We start from the raw sequence: 15,794 nt of genomic DNA, 5'->3' as shown, positions 1-15,794 counted from the left end.
GTATAGGAGCAGAAATAGGCCATTCAGTCTGTTGGATATGCTCCGCCATTCTAACATGAACTGATCGATTCTCTCACTCAGCCCCACTCTCCTGCCTTCTCCTCGTAACCTTTGATACCCTGATTATTCAGATACCTATCAATCTCTGCCTTAAAAACACAAAATGCTGGAGAAGCTCAGCAGGTCCTTTATGCAAAGGTAAAGATATGTAAGTTTCAGGCTTGAAACGTCTTTGCCTTTGCTATTTCAAGAACACTGTTTGACCTGCTGAGCTTCTCCAGCATTTAGTATGGTTTTTTTTATTCCAACCACAGTGTCTACAGAAATTTGTGATTTACTTCTGCCTTAAATACACTCAGTAAATCTTTCTTCTGGATTCCCCAATTATGGGTCCGAATCATGACTCCGAATCATGGGTCCTCTACCGGCATCATCTATGACTCCTAGAACGCTTCCACCAGCGTTGTCTCCGCTCCATTCTCAACATCCATTGGAGCGCTTTCATCCCTAACGTCGAAGTACTCAAGATGGCAGAGGTCGACAGCATCGAGTCCACGCTGCTGAAGATCCAGCTGCGCTGGGTGGGTCACGTCTCCAGAATGGAGGACCATCGCCTTCCCAAGATCGTGTTATATGGTGAGCTCTCCACTGGCCACTGTGACAGAGGTGCACCAAAGAAAAGGTACAAGGACTGCCTAAAGAAATCTCTTGGTGCCTGCCACATTGACCACCGCCAGTGGGCTGATATCGCCTCAAACCGTGCATCTTGGCGCCTCACAGTTTGGTGGGCAGCAACCTCCTTTGAAGAAGACCGCAGAGCCCACCTCACTGACAAAAGGCAAAGGAGGAAAAACCCAACACCCAACCCCAACCAACCAATTTTCCCCTGCAGCCACTGCAACCATGTCTGCCTGTCCCGCATCGGACTTGTCAGCCACAAACGAGCCTGCAGCTGACGTGGACTTTTACCCCCTCCATAAATCTTCGTCCGCGAAGCCAAGCCAAAGAAAAAGAAAATACACTCAACAACCTGGCCTCCACAGATGCCTATGGCAGCAAATTCCAAAGGTTCACCACTCTGGCTAAAGAAATTCCTCCACAATTCTGTTTAAAATGGACACCCTTTAATCCTGAAGTTGTGTCGTCTTGTCCTAGACTCCCCTTACCAGGGGAAATACCTTTGCCACATCTGTTCTGTCCAGTCTTTTCAATATTCAAAATGCTTCTATGAGGTCCCCCTTTATTCTTCTGAACTCCATAGATCACAGTCCAAATCCCATCAATTGTTTCTCATATGGGGTGGGGTGGGCGTGGCAAGATGGGGTAGATCCCACCCCTCTTCAGCCAGTTTTTTAAGCACCCATCTTAAAAGTTTATCTAAGTGATTAAAAGTTGTATCTTTATTTTTGGGAACATTAGTGGGTCATAATGGCGACTAATGTTAAAAAAAATGAAAGCTCAATTACAGAAGAAATTACCTTTTAAAAGTGCTGAAGAATTGAGGTCTACCTGTCCAGCTGAAGCCACGGAATTGTCGTTTGGAACCTCCAAGGCATAGAAAACTCCTGCCAGGCTGAGTATTACACCGGCGCCGACCTTGTCTCCACAAGATGGCGCCGGCATGTTGATGAGCTCTGCCAGAGTTGATTTGCACGTTTGCGATGTCGGACGCACGGGTGACCGGCTGAGAGAAGAGCCCTTGAGCCCAGGCTACCATCGGGTGAGCTGGGGACACGCAGAATGGCGTTGGAAGCTGCCTCTGCACAGTCCCTGACCTTGCCAGGCATGCGCGGTGCTTCAAGGGTCAGTGGACTGCGTGTGGGCTGTGGGGGGCCCGAGTGACGACATGGTCGGGATACAGCCGTCAGGTGTGCAGTCCCACAGCTGTACCGGGAAGGACCTGACAACTTTGGAAGAAGAGGAAGTCTTACCTTTAACGAGCAGTTCAAGGGAACAATTGGAGGTGAAGTCTAGAGAAGGTGGGGCTCAAAATGTGGAACTGGAATCTGGAATGGAGTCTGTTTGTACAGTCTTGGAAGGGATTGCCTATTATATGGACAATATGTCTAAACAAATGACTCAAGGATTTTTGGATGTGACAACTAAAATATCTAATATGTCTGAAGATATATCTTCAGTTAAGAGGGATGGCAGTAAATGTATTAAATCAGTAGATACAGTGCAAGAAAATTTAAAAAAAAATTGAAACAGCTTTTTCTGAATGTAAAATTCAAGTTGTACATAATAGGGAAAAAATAGAGAAAGTGGAAGATTCGTTTGTGGATTGGGGAATCCAGAAAAAAGATTTACTGAAAAAAATTGATTCATTGGAAAATCAAAGTCGGAGAAACAATGTGAAAATTGTGGGTCTTCCAGAAGACATTGAAGAGTCCGATCCAATAAAATTTTTCAAGAGTTGGATTCCCGAGGTGTTGGGCAAAGAGTTTTTTTTTGGAGAGGGCACATAGAGCGTTACGAAAGAAACCGTTACCGGGACAACCACCACGAGCGGTCTTAGTTCAGTGCCTGAACTATCAAGACAGAGAAATGATATTACGGTTGGTGGGACAGAAGGTTCGACAAAGTCAATCTCCAATGATGACTCAAAATAACAGAGTGTTTTTTTACGCAGATTTGAGTCAGGAGATTATTAGGCGACGACGGGAATTTAATTCGGCTAAAGAAGTACTGTGGCGGAAGGGTTATAAATTTGCTTTTCGATATCCTGCTGTGTTAAAAGTCTTTTATGGTAACTTTCAATCTCAATTTTTTGAGAATGACCATGATGCATTAATTTTTGCTAAGTCATTACCAGATTTACGAGGACATGGAAGAGTTTCGCCACCGTCACCTAAAAAGAGGGCAAATGGAAATGTAAATGGGCAGAATGGGAAGAATGGGAAAAATGGAAAGAAAGAAGTTTTAACACAAAGTCTTATTGACATTGAAGATCCGGAACAATAATTGGGAATGGAGTCATTGGGTTGGATATATTTACAGTACTGGATTGTATTAATGTGAATGATGTATTTCTCGCTGGGGGTGCAGGGGTGGATAGCACTGAAATCTTTGATAGTCATTTGCTACTAGAGGGGTTTACCACACCCAGTGTTTTAGGGCGATACTATCTTTGGGTAGTTTTTTTTGGTGGGGGGATAATTAATTTTTTATATATATACTTTCTTTTAAAAAATATTTAGGGGAGGGAGAATGGATTTAATTTACTAGAAGGGGAGTGATATTTTGTAGTAAATGATTATATTGTTAGTTTATAAAGATGTCTAATTTGAAATTTGCAACTTTTAATGTTCAGGGTTTAAATAATCCAATTAAGTGAAAGCGAGTTTTGGCTTATATCAAAAAAATGAAAATTGATATCGCCTTTTTACAAGAAACACATTTGACTGAAAAAGAACATTTGAAATTGAAGAGATTGGGTTGGGCATGTGATTTTTTTTCTTCATTTAATTCTAAGGCAAGGAGTGTAGCAATTTTAATTAATAAGAATTTGTCTTTTGAGTTGCAAACTATGGAAGGGAATGCTGGAAGGGTTTTAAAGGTGGATTGTAAAATTTTTACTGAATTTTGGACTTTTTGCTTAATGTTTATGCTCCTAACGTGGATGAAGAGTGTTTTATTTCGGATGCTTTTTTGTTATTAAATCAAGCTAATAAAAATATTTTTGTTAGGGGAGATTTTAGTTGTGTCTTGGATCCTTTGTTGAATAGATCCCCAAAAAGTATAAAGAAATCAAAGATGGCGATACAAATTGGGGCCTTGATGAAGGATTAAAATTTTGTGGATATTTGGAAAAGGGTTAATCCTATAGAGAAGGATTTTTCTTTTTATTCGTCTCGACATGATTCATTTTCTAGAATAGATTTTTTTTTAGTATCGGCACATTTACAAGGAAGGGTATTACAGGCAGAATATAAAAGTAGGGTTATATCAGATCATTCTTTATTATTTTTTTCTTATGTAAGTTCAGAAGTGGTATGTTCATCTAATAGATGAAGAGTTAACACAATGTTGTTGAAAAAACCAGAGTTCGTTATCTTTGTTAAAAAACAGATTACTTTTTTTGGGTCTGAAATTGCTAATTCAGTAAATAGTCGTTTAGCATTATGGAATGCATTAAAAGCCTATTTAAGAGGACAGATTATTAGCTATTCCACTAAAGTTAAGAAGCAGTATATGGCACAAAGTTTAGAATTAGAAAAGCAAATTGATGAATTGGAGAAGGAATTTCAGAAGGAACTGACAGAAAATAAAATCTTTATACAAGTTAAATTAAGTTCCATTATTTAAAAAAAAGATTAAAGCAGATTTAATTAAGTGGAAAGATCTTCCGTTAACTTTAATCAGTCGAGTTAACTGTATTAAGATGAATATTTTTCCTCGTATTCAATATTTATTTCAATCAATACTGTGTTCTCTTTCAAAGAGTTTCTTTCAGGATTTAAATAAAGTTACAAGAGAATTTTTATGGAAAGGTAAACTACCATGGGTAGCATTATATAAACTTACTTGGAAGTATGCGTTAGGTGGACTTCAATTACCTCATTTTCAAAATTATTATGAAACAGCCCAATTGAAATTTATTAATAGATTGATGGATTTGGACCATTCCCCGAGTTGGGCTAAAGTTGAGATGCCTTGTATTTCTGAAGTTGAGGTGTATCAATTTATATTTCGATGGAATGTAAATTTGTTGAGGGAATATAATATGTCGATATTAAAACATCTATTAAAACTATGGATTAAAAAAAGACTTTAGGATCAAAAGGTAAATTGTCAATTTTAACTCCATTATATAATAATTAGCTTATTTATTTTTCAATGTTTAATAGTCATTTCAAGAGTTGGGATTCTAAGGGTATAAAAACATTACAGGATTGTTTTGTATAAGGACAGTTTCTTTCTTTCAATCAATTGAAAGAGCATTTTGATATTGCTGAAAATTCTTTATTTGTTTATTATGAACTTTGATCTTTGGTGAAAAATATGTACGGTAGAGAGATGATTTTACCTCTATTGACAGAATTCGAGTCTTTGATTCATTCTATACCAAAAAGGGGTTATATTTCTGTTATGTACCAAGTATTACAAGACAATATGGATAAGCCGGAATGGGAGAAGTCTAAGCTTAAATGGGAAAATGATTTAGCTTTTGTTTTTCCTGAAGACTATTGGGAATATGTGTCATTATAGTGTTACTAAATTGACGAATATGCGGTACGGAATGGTTAATTATAATTTTCTACATCAGTTGTATTTAACCCCAGAGAAATTGAAAAAAATATGGTTTTAGTAATTCAGATTCTTGTTTTAGATGTGGTGTATGTACTGGAACATTTTTACATGCTGTTTGGTCTTGTGTGCATGTACAACCATTCTGGGATGAAATTAAGTTAATTTTGGAAAAATTATATAATTTTAAGTTACCATTAGATCCATCTATTTTTTTAATGGGTTATATGATTCCTTTAAGGGAATTAGGGTTGGATAAATTTCAAAATGCATCTATTTATTTAGCATTGTCTGTAGCTCGAAAATGTGTAGCAAATAGATGGAAAGATAATATAGTGATTAATATAATGTGATGGGATAATGAATTGAAAGCTTGTATTGTTATGGAAAAAATTACATATCTGCATGACAATTATTCTTTTTTTGTTAATAAGTGGTTACCATATTTGGAATCTATGCATTTAGATATATCTTGATTTATTATATACTTTTAATTTCTGTTTATATATTTTTAGCTCTCCTTAAGAGAGTTGGCTGATGAGGGGTGGGGATTTGATTTATTTTTTTCCTGTTTTTTTTTCTTTCTTTTTGTTTTTTTTAATTTTTAAAATATATATATTCATATAAAATTTTCTTTATGGAATGTATTTTGTATTACTATTAATGATTCTTCAAATAAATAAAGTTTTTTAAAAAATTGTCCCTCATATGCTAACCCCTGAATTATGTGAATTATTCTTGTGAATCTTCTCTGAACCCTTTCCAGTGCCAGTACATCATTTTATAAATAAAGAGCCCAAAACTGTACCCCATACACTAAGTAAGACCTCATCAGTGCCTTATAAAGCCTCAGGATTATATCCCTGCTCTTATTTATCTTGATGGCACAGTTAACATAGCAGTTAGCTCAATATTGTTACTGTGACAGGGGCCCAGGTTCGAATCCGGTGCTGTCTGTAAGGAGTTTGTATGTTCAAAATAGGTTAATTGGTCAAATGGGTGAATTTGGGTTGTGTGGGCTTGTGGCCCGAAAAGGCCTGTAACTATGCTGTTTCTCTGAATTATACTAAATACAAGCATAGCATATTCAATAAAACACCATTACTTTATTTTAATTAGGAGTACACAAAAACATACATTGAAATTATTCCTGTGAAAAACAGGCATTATTTTACAAATGTATATTATGGTCTTCGTGGTACTGTGTAACCTTAGCCTTGTGATCAGGTTTTTCCAGTTTGGACTTCATATAATCAAGGAAAAAGATTTTTTTTTGTTGAAACACACACACAAAAAAAAAATCATTTATATTTGAGTTGAAAATAGAACTCCTGTAAAGTATTTCATTATTTTCTTGTTATTTCCAGCACAGTCGACATGCTATTTAAATAGATGGAAGATATATTAGGGTGATTCCAGACTTTTTTGGGGGAGAATGTGACTGAAAAATTGCATTAAATTTTGTATCATCAGTTAAGCTTCTGTTTTCCTCTTCAAGGGGACAAGGAGAGTTTGCAAGTGTAACCTCGGTGAGAGTTCCTCGATTTTTTATTTACATTACAAATGTTCCTGAACAGAAGGAACATTTGGTCGATTTTTAAATCGCAGCACCCTGAAGTTGCAAAATGAAAGTAAGAAACAATTTATGCTTTCTTATATTTACGATCCCTCTGTGTGGAAGGTGACAAATGTGGATGGACCTATGTACTTCAAAAGTAAAACCTCCACATCCACATCTTGACAATGAGTTTGTACATTTGATAGTAGAACATGAGGTTTCTGTACATTAAATCTCTCAGAGCGATGGGCCAATTTGTTGCCATGGCAACACCCCCCAATATGATGAAACATAGACAATAGACTTTGATGACTGTGCAAGCATAATGATGTGCATACAAGGCCCACTCTGCACTCTGAGCAACATATATAAAGCTGTGAGCCTAAAAGCGATAGCAACCTATGTTAATTATTGTCAAAATTATCTTTGGTGTTTAAACTGTGTGAATCTAAACACATGTAAGATGACAGAGCTCTCTGAGGGAGGCTCACGTGACTCAATAACTCGAATGACGTTTCTGTACATTATGAACCTTTTAATTTTTCAGCTAATTTGGCTCGTTAGTGGTGTTGCTGCGCTCTCTTCTTTCTCTGAAGGCCTCTGAAGGTCTGTGGTCTCATTTTCATTTCCACAAATTGAATCGAGTGCTCGTGACCTTTCCAATGGTACCAGTTGATGCCCTGTGGCAAATAACACAAAATTTAGTCTTATAACACATTACAGCAAGCCATCCAATAGCCACGTTGGTATTTTACAATGGAGGAGAGGATACATTTTGGACTAGGTTCAATTCATTTATATCCTATGATCATAGTTGTCAGAAAAGTTATCACACAGTTGTCGGTTGCATGGTTAGTGTAGCAATTAGGATGATACTAGCGCAGCGCCAGCGAACCAGGTTAGAATACAGTGCTGTATTCAAGGAGTTTGTACGTTCTTCCTGCCACGTGCATGGGTTTTATTTGGGTGCTCCCAATTAATTCCTTGCTCCAAAAATGCACAGGGTTTGTAGGCGAATTGATGCATTTGGGTAGCACAGGCCTGTTACCGTGCTGTAAATCTTAAAATAAATGCAATCGCAGTCGACTAGTCATGCCAATCAAATAGATTACAATAGGATCCAGAAAAGATGGGAGAAAATAAAAAAAATGGTGGCACTGCTGGAACTGCCGTTACAGCAAAGCTGCCGCTGTTGTGAACCCGTGGAGAGCAGGAAGCAGAGACGCAGCACTCCCCCCGCAGGATCCAACCACCCAGTCTGACTGCCGTCCACTCTGTACAACCTTTATACGGCCTGTTAAAGGAGCCAACAGTGGTTTATTTTAAAATCCTGTGACCACGAGGTGTGGGCCTAAGATGGCAACGCCCGTGCACAGCAGCAGCCTCAAGAGGTTGCAGACTCTGAGGAAGCAGAGGAATGGTGCAGGGCAGCAGGTAATGGAGGACAACCCTCCCATTTGAGAAGGAGAGGCAGGGAGACGATCCATGGGACGATGACCACAACAGTGGTCCCACAAGGGGCTCTGAGGCTGAAGAACACACAGGTGGCAGGTTGTTGGTGACTTGAAGCAAGGAACCTGTGCAGGCTGGAGGCTTCTGTCAACTGCAGTCAAGGGACTCGCACCAGGCTGGCATGAGAATGGCTGAAGGGGTATGCGAGAGAGTGTCAAAGGCGCTGAGGGCTTTCGGATTGCGTCAGAACCTTGGATCTGGAGCTTGGGCTTCCGATAGTTTGGACTGAAGGTGTGTGGCTGCAGAGACTACAGGAGCACTGGAGGTGAATCCACAGTGACTCGGGTGGGGGTTTGTGGTGTTAACTCTCATTTGTTTCTCTTTCTCGGACTTGAGGAGCACCTTCTTCATACATAAGGTGGTGGATGTGTGGAACAAGCAGCCAGAGAAAGTGATAGATGCGGGGACAAGTTTAAGAGATATCTGGAAAAGTATAGATGCAGGTTAGTGGGAAGAAGCAGGGCCTGTTTCTGTGCTGTAATGTTCTCTAGACTGGAGTCGCTCAGAGGGTTATGAGGTGAACACAGGAAGATGGAACCAGTTTGGATTTGTTGGCCAGAAGATGTGCCCATGTTTGTAGATAGAACTCTGACCCTGAACAGCCATTCTCAACCTTTTTCAGGCTGTTGACCCTTTCGGACTCTGCTCGAGGGTTATGGGCCTACTTCTGTGTGAAGTAGTCAAGTTTAGTTGGTGTTTTCTGCATTTCTCTCTTACCAACTACATAAAAAAATCAAAAATATTTTATGGTTTCAGCCCGTGGCCCCCCTTAAATGTGCTGCGGTCCCCCCAGGGGAGGGCTGTATGGCCCTCGATGAGAATGGCTGCTCACAATACCTGATCCATATTTATAGGGGGAAGGTCTTTCAAAACAGGTTCAGAATGTTTGTCTGTATGGTTTACAGCCAGTAAAATAACAGGTACAAAACTATTTTCTTCCACCTTCAATTTTCACGCTTTGATGTTGCCAAGTAGCAGAAAGGTCAAATGGCACATTGTGATTCTCAGAATCATGTCAGCTTTGATTTGATGAAGAGTTGATCATTAAACTGTTTTCCTGGTGCTCAGAGTTAACAATGTCCTGTTGACTTGTTGACATGCGCTGTCTCATACCATGCCTGTTTGCTCTGACGTACCTGGCTGTGGTTCTGGGCTCCATATCGTCCGTTCAAATTTACCCGATGGCAATTTTTGTACCACCAGGCTCCCTTGTAAGACAAGGCGCAGTTGGTCACAGCCACGTCATTGTCTCGGTCCCTGGTGGAGAAGGGCCGGCCTTCATGGTAGCTCAGAGAATCACCTGAGCAGCAAAGTAGAAAAACAGAATCATGAAATGTTGGAGTAGAGTGAGGGCATTCGGCCCATTGAGTCCACTGCGCCATTTCCTCAAAGATGATTTACTGTCATTTTATTCTCCTGCCTCTTCTCTTCCTAATCAATAACCTATCTACCTCTATCTTATATATACCCAATGACAGCCTGCACAGCCACCTGCGGCATCAAATTCCACAGATTTACAACCCTCTGGGTAAATAAATACCTCCTCATCACTGTACTAATGGGACATTTTTGTATTCTGAGGCTGTTCTCTCTGGTCCCAGACTCCCCCATCTTAGGAAACATCCTCTCCACATCCTCTCTATCCTGTCCTCTCAGTCTTCAATAAATTTCAATGACACCCCCCCTCATTTTTCTCATCTCCAGTGAGTACAGTCCCAATGCCATCAAACACTCCTCATATGATGGCTCTTTATTCTGGGCATCATTCTTGTGAACCTCCTCTGGACACTCTTCACTGTCTACGCCTCCTTCCTTAGATAATGAGCACAAAACTGCTCACAATACTCCAAGTGGGTTTAACCAAGACTCAGCATTACATCTCTGCTTTTATATTCTACCCCTCTCAAAATGATTGCATTTGCCTTTCTTACCACCGACTCTACCTGCAAGTTAACCTACAGGGAGTCTTGCGTGAGGACTCCCAAGTCCCTCTGCATCTCTGATTTCTGAACTCATTGCCCATTTAGAAAATTGTCTACATCATTATTTATTCCACCAAAATGCATGATCCTCTCTATGTTCACTCTATCCAGGCCTTTCAGTGTTCAATAGGTTTCAACATTCACAACATTGTCATCCAATGGTTTTCAGCTGTGGATGGCTTCTTTGGTTCTACTTGTACCTTCAACATCACCTTGGGTCCATTGGAAGTTTACCTGCTGTTCCACTGTATGCACCAATATGCAATTTGTATCGACTTTTAGCATTCAAAATTAAGAATTTGTCATAGACTGCGTAAGCGGTGTCTCCTTCATCCCGGAAATCAATGCGGAGTTGGTAGCGTCCCCCAGATGTAATCTTGTGAAGGTTCTCAAGGCCTGGTAAACATACAATGCAAAGATTTTATTCTGATCCCTTCAGTCCAACACAATGCAAGTTTAGTATCAGATACCCGGGTTCTAATCTGCTGCGGTCTGTAAGGAGTTTATACGTTCTCTCCGTGTCTGTGGGGTTTCCTCTAGTTTCTCATTTTTGTTTATTGCATCCTCCAGAATGATGAATGGGGTTACTAGGTTAATTAGTGGATTAGGGCAGCATGGGCCCGTGGGCCAGATGGGCCTGTTACTGTGCTGTATGTCTAAATTAAAAAAATAAAAAGCTGGTAGTGTTATCACTGGAATCTACAATTTGTTGAAAATATAACAGCTGGACAGTGGTTTTGTTTATACTCCTTTCATTGAACCACAGAAGAGGGGATCTTTGTTGTGTGGTGTTAGGTCTGCTTTGTTCATGAATGAGTGAGACAAACACCAGGCTGAGTCGAAATCAGGGTTCTTTGTTCTTTATTACCGGATTGTAACACTTGCAACTAACCATGTTAGTCGGAGAATGCATTCTGCCGTTATCAGCAAAATGGTGATTTTTTATACCCTTGGATACATGCTTAGAACATCATCATATCATTACTTGTCCAATGACTAAAACTGTTGCTATCCTTTCCCTGCTAGCTTCCTGCCTCTCAATCCATCAATGTCTCTCTTATCTTGTAAGTACAAGGATGCATTCACATCTTGTTACAGCCCTGTACAGGGTAACTCCTTACACATTCCCATCTCATGATGTTTTACCTTACAGTGGCCAGAGATGAACTAAACATTGGTTAAAATTCAAACCATGGCTAAAATTTGTTAATATTTAGAAGGAAACAATCCATCCCATTAGAGTCAGTCATAGTGTCACACAGTGGAAACGGACCCTTAGGCCCAACTTGCCCATGCCAACCAAATTGTCCCACCTACTCTGGCCCCACCAGCCTGCATTTGACCCCATATCCCTCTAAACCCATCCTATCCATGCAGCTGTCCATATTTATTCTTAAATGTTGCAATAGTACCTGCCTCAACCACCTCCTTTGGCAGCCCATTCCATGCACCACCACCTTCTGTAAAAAAGTTACTCCTCAGGCTCCTGTTAACTCTTCCCCCCCATCCCCTCACTTTAAACCTATATCCTCTGATTACCAATTCCCCTATTCTGGGCAAAAGACTGCATTCACCTGATCTATTCCTCTCAGGATTTTGCACACCTCCATGAGATCACCCTTCATCCTCTTGCACTCCTAAGGAAAAACCCCCAGCCTGCTCAATCTCTTCCTATAGCTCAGGTCCCCGAGTCCTGGCAACATCTTAATAAATCCTCTTTGCTCCCTCTCCAGCTTGACAACATCTTTCCTGAATCACGATGACCAAAACTGAACACAATTCTCCAAATAAGGCCTCACCAACACCTTATACAACTGCAACATGACCTTCCAACTTCTAGACACAATATTCTGACTGATGAAGGCCAATATATTTACACTGTGTCGCAACTTTCAAGGTCCTAAATACCTGTACTCCTAGATCCCTCTGCTCAACAACACTCCCCAGATTCCCACCCTTCATTGTGTAGTTTCTGTAGTGATATGTAATTACACCACTAGGTCACCAGGGGTCATCCCAGTAACCTTGTATATAAAGCAGTCCAGACCTACAGTCTAGCCTTCTAGGTTTGTCTTGCAGAGAGACAAGACCTTTTAATGTACATATTAGTTTATTAAAGCTGTCTTATACTTGCACTGCTGTTGTGGTTATTGTCAGTACAGGTTCTGACCATGTTAGACCTCCCAAAATACACTTCATATTTCCCCTTATGAAATTCCACCAACCGTTCCTCTACCCACCTGCCCAACAGATCAAGATTGTGCTGCAATCTTTGGCAACTGTCTTCACTATCCACAATAGCAGATATTTTAGTCTCATCGGCAATCTTTCTACTTACATTTTTATCTAAATCATTGTAAATTGTAAATTAAACACATAGGATGATAACAGGCTAATTTGGCCCATGAGCCCATGCCACTCAATTTACACCCAATTAACCTACAACCCCAGTACGTTTTGAATGGTGGGAGGAAACCAGAGTCCTGGGGGAAAACCCACGCAGACATGAGAAGAATGTACAAACTGCTTACAGTCAACGCAGGATTCGAACCCAAAACCCGATTGCTGGAGCTGTAAAGGTGTTACACAAACTGCTAAGTCAACCATGCTGCCCCCCAATATTGATGACAAACAGCAATGGGCTCAACACCGAATCCTGTGGCACATCACTAGTCACAGGCCTCCAGTCCGAGAAACGGGCTTCTATCATCACCCCCTTCTTTCTCCCATGAAGCTAATGGTCGATCCAGGTTGTTTGAAGAAAAATCCACAGAAACTCTGCACTAGCTTATCAGAAGCTAATTTGCAATAACAGACAAGTGATATTTGGAGCATTTACTTTGAGGGTTTTACTGGCTGTGGTGTGCAGGAGGTGATCCCCAACTCCCCCAACCTCACCTGAGCTGTGCCAGTAGATTCATAACACCAATGTTGCACATTGATACATGAAGTGGATAAACCCTACTCTACCGAGCTGATTTGTTTAAGAAAGCACAATTGTTTGACAGTATTAACATAAAATTTACATGTCCTCTCCCACCTAAGGAGAAAATAACATCAATAAATCACAGGCTGGAGCTACAGGGAGCGATTGAGCAGGCTTGGGCTTTATTTCTTGGAGTGCAGGAGGATGAAGGGTGATCTCATGGAGGTATATAAACTCACGAGAGGAGTAGATCAGGCGAATGCACAGCCTTTTGCCCAGAGTAGAGGAACCAGTAACCAGAGGACATAAGATTAAATTGAAGAGGAAGAGATTAAACTGGAACCTCTTTACACAGAGGGTGGTGGGTGTATGGAATGGGCTGCTGGAGGAGGTGGTTGAGGCAGGTACTATTGCAATGCTTAAGAAGCATTTGGATGGGTTCAGAGGGATATGGGCGAAATGCAGGTGGTGGGACCTTTTGGGTCGATCTTGGCAAGTTGGGCCAACAGGCCTGTTTCCATGGTATGTTGCTCTGTGACTTGTAATGTTCCCACTCTCTTTAAAATAAGGAAAAAGAACCACTTTTTTTTACCAATATTACTGCACTTACCTATCCAGAACTCGCCTGATGGATTCCCAAATCCAGCAGTGTAGTTCTTCCAGTTCCTGAAGAAATCCACCCTGCCATTCTCACGCCTCTGGAACACCTGAAATTTATTTTTTACTTGGTCAGTTCAGTTTTTTTTTTATCCGCTGTCACATGGATAACTATTGTTACTTGTGGAAGTTGTATCAGAAGCAGGATGTGTTTCTGAAGTTACAGAAAGGGGATTTCAATAAGTTTTATTATTTGCAGTCAAAGGGCAGGTCAAAGCCTCGAGGTGTGGGCTCTTTGGTCATTGTGTTCATGTACCTTGAAGATGACTGGGGGCTTTGCTCTGTCAGATTGCTGGAATCCACCTGGCTAGATCCCACTGACCTGTACCATTCCATGCCCTATTGTGGCTTCACAAACCACCCTCGCTTTCACCTCCCAGAATCATTGACCTACTCCTCCCACTCCATACAGTGAATGGTAGGGATATGGGGAGTGTTGTAGAGCAACGGGATCCAGTACAGATACATTAAACCTTGAATGTGATGACACAGCTAGTAAGAATGGTCAAAAAGGCTTTTGACACATTGGCCTTCATCAGTCAGAATATTGAGTATAAAAGATGGGAGGTCATGTTACAGTTGTATAAGACATTGTTGAGGCACCAATTCTGGACCCCCATGCAGTAGGAGAGATGTTGTCAAGCTGAGAGGGTACAGAGAAGATTTATGAGGTTGTGGCCTGGACTTGAGGGCCTGATCCATAGGGAAAGGTTGAGCAGGCTGAGGGATTATTTCTTGGAGCACAGGAGGATGAAGGTGAACTCATAGAAGTGTATAAACTCATGAGAAGAATGAACATGAACTTGCCCAGATTGAGGGAATTGATAACCAGAGGAATTGGGTTTAAGGTGAGGGGAGAGAGATTTAACAGGAATCTGAGGGATATTTAGGCATCTATATTCCAGTCGATGGGATCAACCTGAAATGTTGACTGCATTTTACTTTTTAATCAATGCTGAGTTTTTTGTGTATTGCATTCAACCCCAGCATCTCCAGGAGTTCCTCTTTAATCTGAGGGGGCAACCGTTTTGCACAGAATGTGGTGGATGTATGGAATGGGTTCCAGAGGAGATGGTTGAGGCAGGTAATGTTGCAACGTTTCAGAAACATTTGGACAGATCTATGGATAGGATGGCTTTAGAGGGATATGGCCCAAATGCAGGCTGCTGAGACTAGTGTGGGTGGGACATTTTGGCAGGTTTGGGCCAAAGAGCCCCTTTCCACATGTATAACTCCATGGTAATGTTAGCAAATGATCAACACCTTTGTGCTCGAGCTCATGTTTGCCTCTCACACAAGAGAATTAGAGGTTCCCGTGGCAGCACTCACCATCCAGCCCCCTCCATCGGTTGTCATGTCACAGTACACCTGAAGCGGCTGAGAGCGATTTCCATTCAAGAAGATGGTTTGGAGTCCAGATATGGTCTCACCATTCAGCAAGGTTTGAGAACAATCCTTGGGAAAGGGATACAAGAAACCAACTGCAACAAAAAGGGGGAAGCAGGAGCATAGTATCAGTCATAGCATAATCCAGAGAGACAAATAACCAGGTCAATGCAGCATTCCATCTAACACCTTTAAATAATATTTTTGGATAGATAGATAAATATGTGTGTGTGTGTGTGTGTGTGTGTGTGTGTGTGTGTGTGTGTGTGTGTGTGTGTGTGTGTGTGTGTGTGTGTGTGTGTGTGTGTGTGTGTGTGTGTGTGCGCGCGCGCGTGCGGGGGGGTGGGGGAGATAGACAACCCAGAGTACCCCTGTGGCTGTTCCCCTCAATAATGTCTACTGTTTTAGATACTGTTGGGGGGGGGGGAAATGACCTACCAAGGACAAGTAGGGGTGGTCGGGTCTCTAGCATGGAGGTTGGCCCCTTGGCTCAGAAGGGAAAGGGGGGAGAAGAGGAGAGATG

General features: G+C 41.1%; 1 protein-coding gene across 9 annotated transcripts in view; it reads right to left on the bottom strand.

Annotated features, from left to right (window-relative positions):
• Positions 1-6,336: 6,336 nt before the first annotated feature.
• The window catches only part of LOC138762150 (tenascin-like), a 189,820-nt gene continuing 180,362 nt past the window's right edge, over positions 6,337-15,794 (bottom strand). For all 9 annotated transcript variants that reach the window (XM_069935624.1, XM_069935656.1, XM_069935646.1 and 6 more), the window contains 5 exons: positions 15,215-15,366; positions 13,839-13,935; positions 10,537-10,698; positions 9,457-9,620; positions 6,337-7,488 (listed from right to left, as the gene is read on the bottom strand). In XM_069935624.1, coding sequence (XP_069791725.1) covers positions 7,369-7,488; positions 9,457-9,620; positions 10,537-10,698; positions 13,839-13,935; positions 15,215-15,366 — 695 coding nt within the window. In that variant the 3' untranslated portion in view covers positions 6,337-7,368. The remainder of the gene's footprint in view (positions 7,489-9,456; positions 9,621-10,536; positions 10,699-13,838; positions 13,936-15,214; positions 15,367-15,794) is intronic.

This window comes from Narcine bancroftii, chromosome 1, assembly GCF_036971445.1.
Source record: "Narcine bancroftii isolate sNarBan1 chromosome 1, sNarBan1.hap1, whole genome shotgun sequence".
Taxonomy (NCBI): domain Eukaryota; kingdom Metazoa; phylum Chordata; class Chondrichthyes; order Torpediniformes; family Narcinidae; genus Narcine; species Narcine bancroftii.
Note: the sequence above shows the minus strand (reverse complement) of the source record. Positions and strands in the feature narration are given on the sequence as shown.